Source organism: Cyprinodon variegatus, unplaced genomic scaffold (genome assembly GCF_000732505.1).
Source record: "Cyprinodon variegatus isolate N-32 unplaced genomic scaffold, C_variegatus-1.0 Scaffold1223, whole genome shotgun sequence".
Classification (NCBI taxonomy): Eukaryota; Metazoa; Chordata; class Actinopteri; order Cyprinodontiformes; family Cyprinodontidae; genus Cyprinodon; species Cyprinodon variegatus.
In genome coordinates this window covers 187,341-194,403 of record NW_015151676.1, presented here as the reverse complement: position 1 = coordinate 194,403, position 7,063 = coordinate 187,341, and the positions used below count along the sequence as shown (strand labels likewise).

The 7,063-nt window shown below is 37.4% G+C and overlaps 1 protein-coding gene across 1 annotated transcript in view; it reads right to left on the bottom strand.

Moving 5' to 3' along the window:
- The window catches only part of LOC107102245 (neuroblast differentiation-associated protein AHNAK-like), a 12,186-nt gene extending 5,653 nt beyond the window's left edge, over nucleotides 1-6,533 (bottom strand). Inside the window, exons 1-5 of the mRNA XM_015401458.1 lie at nucleotides 6,398-6,533; nucleotides 3,926-3,963; nucleotides 3,710-3,821; nucleotides 1,412-1,581; nucleotides 246-1,299 (exon numbers count right to left, since the gene is read on the bottom strand). Coding sequence (XP_015256944.1) covers nucleotides 246-1,299; nucleotides 1,412-1,581; nucleotides 3,710-3,821; nucleotides 3,926-3,928 — 1,339 coding nt within the window. The 5' untranslated portion in view covers nucleotides 3,929-3,963; nucleotides 6,398-6,533. The remainder of the gene's footprint in view (nucleotides 1-245; nucleotides 1,300-1,411; nucleotides 1,582-3,709; nucleotides 3,822-3,925; nucleotides 3,964-6,397) is intronic.
- Between the last annotated feature and the right edge of the window lie 530 nt (nucleotides 6,534-7,063).

Here is a 7,063-nt window from a genome sequence, read left to right as displayed (position 1 = left end):
TTTAAAATCTAGATCAGTTTTAGGCCCTTTCAAGTTTAGATCAGGTGCATTTACATCTATATCTGGACCATTCAGGTTACCATCAAGTTCAGGTCCTTTGATGCCTGAAAGGCTAAAATCAGGCATTTTGAATTTTGGCATTTTAAACTTTCCTTTGGGTGATCCAATGTTAACATCTGGTGTATCAACATCTAATTTAGGACCCTTAAGGTTCATGTCTGGCAGATCAGGAGCATGCATGCCGCCTTTGATCTTTGGAGATTTGAGACTCCAATCTGGTGACTTGAGATCTGCATTGAGGTCTAAATTTGGTCCTTTAGGTAAAGTACCTGAAATGTCCATCTTCGGCATTTTAAGTTTTCCTGAAGGAGCATTTATATCCCAGTCTGGACCTTGAATTTCAGGCATTTTCAGTTTGCCTGAAGGCATGTCTAAGTTGGCTTTGGGGCCACTAAGGTCCAGTTTGGGGGTTTTAAAGTCTGCCTTCGGCATATTGATGCTAGGCATATTCATCCCAGCTCTGAGATTAGGAGCAGAGACATCTAAATCAGGGGCTTTTAGGTCACCTTCAGGAAGCTCCACATTTCCATTCAAACCTGGGACTTGAATATCTGGCAAATCAAATTTGGGCATTGTAAATTTAGGAGGCTTGTAATTTCCAGACGGACCTTTGTTACTAATCAAGAAAGTATCAGTGGCCAAATCTGTTGAATTTCCACCAGAGAATCCACTGTTAGGCAATGTGACTGATCCAGATAAAGCATTGGCATCCATATTTCCAAGGTCCATTTGTTTTCCAGACAGCCTTAGTTCTGGTGATTTCACAAAACTTGAAGGGTCATCTAAATTCAGATCTGGAGTTTTAAGTCTTTTGGAATGTTTCAGACTTAATTTCCCTGAGGGAATGGTTAAGCTTTCATGTGGTGTCGTAACCTCTGCATCAGGGCCATTAATCTTGCCATTTATACCATCTGGTGATTTCTGAGAGAAACTAATGTCTCCAAGACAGGACTGAGGATTTCTTGCATTAAGATTTAGTCTCAGACCTTTGTCACCAACTCCAAGAGGTGGAAGGTTCAGATTGCTGCCATCTGTCAGATCTCTGGCCTCAGATTCCAAGCTTGCATCAAAATCTGAACTGAGGGGTTTGGATTTGAGATGTCCAAAGTCAACTCCAAGGCGAGGCAGCCCCATGTCATGTTTAGGGTTGACCTTTGATGAGTTGGCAGCAGATGGGTCATCTTTCACAAATCTCTTTATTTTGGCATTGTAGAGTTTACTGTAGGAATCCTTTAGCATCTAGAATTAGAAACAACAACTAGTTATTTTCCCTCATAGGCATAAAAAAGTACCGGTATGTAAAATTGAAGTTGTTCTATCATTAAATTTCAAAGTAACATAATTAACCTACTGCCTCTGGGTTTCTTGCGCAGTCATCCAAATTGAACATACTCTTGCTCAAGCCACCCCTTGTAAGAACATGGACTTTGTCGTCATATGGCTCCATCAGTTTTAGCACCTTTATCACCTCCTCTTTTGACAGCTGATCAAAATTTATTGTTGCTCCCAAAATTTCATCCCCTGAAAAAGAAAACATCAGATTTGAATACATATGAACATGTCTTGGAAATTTCTTTACCGAAGCATATTGTTCCTTGGCCTGTTGGTGAGATAAAATATTTTGGGTATGCCTTTCCTCTGCCTAAATAGGGGTGATTGTTTAGAAGTCTTGTACCAGTCTGTATGCTGGAGTTAAGTTATGGTGTTAAGATTAGGGATGACAGAAAGCAGTTGCCTCCCTACTCTAGATAAGGGTGAAGGGAGGGTCATGAGAGATAAGAACGAGTTCACACACACCTTCATGCCGTGAACGGGAGACCTGTTCATACTGTTTATCTTGCTAAAATTTACATCTTTGATGAATTGAAGTGTTTTTTTCTTGGGAATAACCAAATGTTCAAGTGTGAGAAAGTTCTTCATGCACGGGGTGGGTCGGTTCCTGTTGGGGGAGTGTGTGTGATTTTGTAAGGTATAAATGTATGTACTGAGTTTGCTGCAGCCCTATCTCTCCGTCCGATCACGTTAAATTTATATATATATATATATATATATATATATATATATATATATATATATATATATATATATATATATATACTCTGAATTGAGTACTCCAGCAATGTGTAGAGGGTTGTCATAGCAATACAGCCTCACTCGTTGTATGTCACACAAACACAGGACAACATCTGTACAGTTAATGACTTTTATTCAGTCTCACTGTTGAAGAGGAGAGCCAGGCGTGGCTGCTAGCAACCAAACAAAGAAAACTGGATGAGTACATGGCAAAGAGTGAAGCCTTATAGCAGTATCAAACTAAAGGAGTTATGAGGTTTAGCTACCTAATGCTAGCTTGCTATTGTGGTCAAATACACGGTAAACTTAGTGAAAAACAGCGATTAAAAGGTTCAACTTCGGGGAGTGGTGGCCTAGTGGTTAGGGCATAGAGCTTGGAAGCCTGAGGTTCTGAGTTAAAGCCCCACTGTGGGTCGACTGCAATTCTGGGTCCCTTAACCCCACACTGTTCCCCGGGCGCCGCATGATGGCGCCCTACTGCTCCCCAAGGAGATGGGTTAAATGCAGGGAGTTCATTTTATTGCTCTCTACTTGTGACAGTGTAATGACAAAAAAAAAAAATCTGGAAGTTCTCATTAATACAAACTGTACCGTTTATAATACACACTGCAAAACCAATCATAATAAAAGATATTATATTGAAAAGCCTGAAAAAGTAAGCTGAGGGGGACCTTAACAACAAAAGCTTTCCAAATCTCATTAAAAGTGTCTTAAAATTTGTGTATTTTCCCTTAAATTCAGCAGTTCAATTAGACTATCTGCCAATGGAACGAGGATTTCAGATATTATGCACTTAAAATAAGTACATAATATCTGCCTTATTCCACTGGCAATTTGATTTACTTCTTAAAAACTGAGTGAAAAAAATTATTTCAAGAAAAATTGAGTCATTTGTATTTAGGCATACTGAGTGGTTCTAATGGAGAAGGGTCAAAGCTAAAACAGAACTGAGACGGAAGCTGACCTTACTTTGAGTTGCTACTGTAAGCAAAATGGCAGTTAATCACAAAGGAAAATTGGTGAGTATGCATGACAAGGAAGCTGGTAACAAAACACACTTCCCTTTGAAGCTATAGTCAGTTTATTTTGCAAAGCAAACAGCTGATGAGGCACTGAGCTGCCTTTGTTGACTGAAAAGTGGTGACTCTTCTTGCAGAAACAGAGTTAGACTAGAAATAGAGCATGAACTGGAAATGAAGGAACTACACCTGTGTGATAAATTAATTTCCTATTGGATTGATTTCTATACTTATAATAAACTAAACATTGAATTGATCTCTGCATTTACAAGGTATATTATATGATTAGTCTTTTTGTTAAACAAGACTTCAATAAGATTTTTAATACCTGCTTGTATCACATGTTTAGCTTATTTGCTTTTATTTGTCTTCATTTTTTTTGTTTAATTCATGTAAAGAACTTTGAAATGTCTTTGAACTGAATTGGACCACAGAAATATACCTGGAAAAGTGGACATTTATCCCTAAACCTTCTATGGTCAGCTTATATTTAATTCCATATATTTGGACGATAATATGTCCTTTGAGGTAAAGACAATAAAAGTCAGATCTCATACCTTCCTTCAAGTTATGGGAGTCATTGGTAACGCTGGAAATGACCAGCCCCCCCTCCTCCGATTCCTCCAGTGTCAAGGCCTCAGAGAGGCTCCGCCCCCTCCGATGAGTTGGCTGCACATGAAATATATCACTTAGCATCTACGATAAACACACTAATTCACAATAAAAAGTAAACCAAACATGACCACCATTGAAAAATAATTGTATTTCCATACCATGCTGTTAATGGTTCTTTGCAGATCTCACACTAAATCTAGAAAAGGGACAAAATAATCAGCAAACAGACTCAGATGTAATAGGAACATGATTAAAAATGAATGAAAACCTGTTACCATGCCTCAATAAAACTAACGTGGGTCGTACATATCAGAAAAACATAAACTTTTTCATTTTATGCATGTTTAGTCAAGTAACACCCTGGTATGTAAGTTATGGCCTGGGTCATTATGAGAAACTGGTTCCTCCAGGGTTTTGTACAATCGCTTTTGTTTTGGCGTTTCCTTTTCATAAGCAAACAGTCACAGAAACCATAGCCTCTGCTTTCTAATACAGCGGGACAGACAGACCACCTGCTTTGTTATGTTCTGACAAATTCAGATATTACATTATTTATACAGTATAACACTTCAATGCACTGTAATATGATTACAAATACGATATCAGGCCTTAATGGATATTTGAAAAATTATGTCCCCTGAAGTCTTGGCATCCATTCAGGTTGTTAATAAATCTTTAAGTTCAAATCTGTAGTTCTTTATTGGTGGGAATAATATGAAGATATTTGATACTGAGCCACTGAAGTAACATCAAGCTAGAAATAGAGGTCATAGAGTGTGGGAAAATGAATACAAATCTGGAATGATATTTCATTAGTTGTAGAACCAAAGAGCCAGTTGCAAATGTGGAGACCCCTGATATAGTATGGAATGAATTTTATTCCGTTATTGTTGCAAGAAAAGAACACGTTTTGTAAATGGAAAATAAAACATAAATAAATTAATTAAAAAAATTCAATCATCCAGAAATGAAAAAAATCTTATTAAACATAAAAGGTTTTGAGAATAACTTTGTGGTTTTCTCAGATTTTTAAAATCATATAATTGTTTTATTTTATTTTATATTTATTTAAAATAAATTTTTTATTCTCACCTTATTTATTTATTTATCAGCATTCTTGTGTTCTTTTCATATTGTGTTTCACAGCATGCATTCTCTACACTCTTGGGGGCGGGTTCTCCTCCGGAGTGAGGAGCAAAGAAGCGTTTCTATTGGTCTGCATGGAACTTAACAACAACATTGTTATTGGTTAATGTGCGCATAAAGTGTGCGCGGCGTTAGAATTTGGCTTAAAATAAAGAGAATGTGATCCGTTAAAACACATTTGAAAAGAATGAGATTCGTTTAATCATATCTGAAAGAGGGACATTTGAAAGAAAATATTTAAAATATAGAATATGTAAAGAAACTGAAAAAATAAAAACATTTATTAAAAATCTTTTTTTTTTTTTTTGAAAAAATAGAATCTGCACAAACACCAAAATTGTTATCAAAACCCTTTTTTTTGATTGAGAAAGTTTTTTATACTTTATTTCTAGATTGCATTGGTTTTCGCATTTTTTATTTACAAAAGACGTTATTTGTTTTTAGCAATGAGTAGGGACACACCTACTTGTTTATTTTGATAGATTGCTTATTGGCTGATACTCTGATCTAAAGCTGATCTTATCTACCTCTGCAGGGGTCGGTGCTTTCGATGCTCTAAATGTTTTATCTATATTTCAAAGCATTGACCTGTACAGTTAAAACAAGCTTTTATTTATTTTTTTTACAGGTATTCCTCTTTAATTTGAACAAAATAAGATTAATACATTCAAAGTGTGTTGTGATAATTTAAGAAAATATTGGTCAAATTTTAACTTAAATTAAGTCAAAAAAATTTGTAAAATTCTTAATTTTTGAATGTTTATTGATCTAATAAGAAATAGAATTTTAATAATTAAACCTAATTGAATAGAAATGTCACTTCATGCAGCTCTCTTGATATATATTTGAATCCCTTGCCCTGTTTTTTTATTTAATGCCTTTTCTGTGCCCCCCTAAAAACACGCTGGCCCCCTCCTGGCCCCCTCCTGGCCCCCTGGTACCTTTTGTCTAGAACCGCCACTGCTAAAGAAAATATTTTAATTCCTCAATTTCTCATTTTTAAAGAGGGGAAACAGAGGTGGAGAAGCAGGTATGTGATTAAGCGTGTCTTCTTGGAGAGAATAGAGGAAAGAAAACACTAGATGTGAAAAAGTTTTTCTAAACACAAAATAAAAGAACAAAATCTGAGGGAAAATGTTCTAAAACAAGCAAGTGAGATAACCTGGCATGACAGGATTTCTTGAATTAAGATTGAAGTTCAAAACTGGACTGTTTCTTTTTTAAAATCTTGGTAAAAGCCAAAAAATTCACAGTGTGTGGCAACCTGCTGAAATTGACTGGATAAAGTACAGCATGCCTGAAATGCAGGCCGTTTCTCACGGTGTAGAGATGCTGGTTTGACAGAAACTACCTGCATGCCAGAAACTCAGCAACTGGACTGCAGGCCGCTTAATCCCTTAAAAAACCAAAGAACCTGCAGTACACAAACTGCTAAACATCAGTGTAACAATCCTAAAATATACTTAAAACAAAATCCAACCAACCTTAGGATGCATCAGGCTGTTTCTGCTGTCTGAAGTTGAGCTCAGTTCGCGCTGACAGCTCAGCCGGTTCACTGAGGAGAGGAGCAGCTGTCAGGCAGGTGAATACTCCACCTGAAGCAGACAAACAGGTTCAGCCCCAAGCGTCTTGCCACCATGTGGTAAGACGTCAACTGATCCAAATATGAACTGTCACTTCATTCTCCCTCCTGCAAACACGCCTTAACTACAACACGCCTGGGTCTCACATGTATGCAAACAAAGAGGACATTCTGCAGCGCAGGAGTGAAATATCAGTCTTTGACCCACTTTACTTCCTATCAGCTGAACTTTTTTCATTATAAGGCAACCAGTGATGCTCTGAAGCGGATCAGAAACATAAACAATGGTTGCATCTGAGGTTGGGGACAGCAGGAAAACAAAAACCAAACAGTCCTCCTGACAACATGGGTGGTGTGAGAAGAATGTTGACCTGAGTCAAGGGAGTGGCGGCGGGCGTTCACTGCGTGACTCACCCTCCTTACAGTTGATGTCTGGGCACAAAGAGTCCTATCTGAGGGAATCTGGGAACAAAGAAAGGAGTCTGGTCCAAGCCTGCAGGCAATGCTGCAGCTAAGCATCATATCTGGTGATATAATAGGAAAAAACTAATGATTATCAGGCACACCC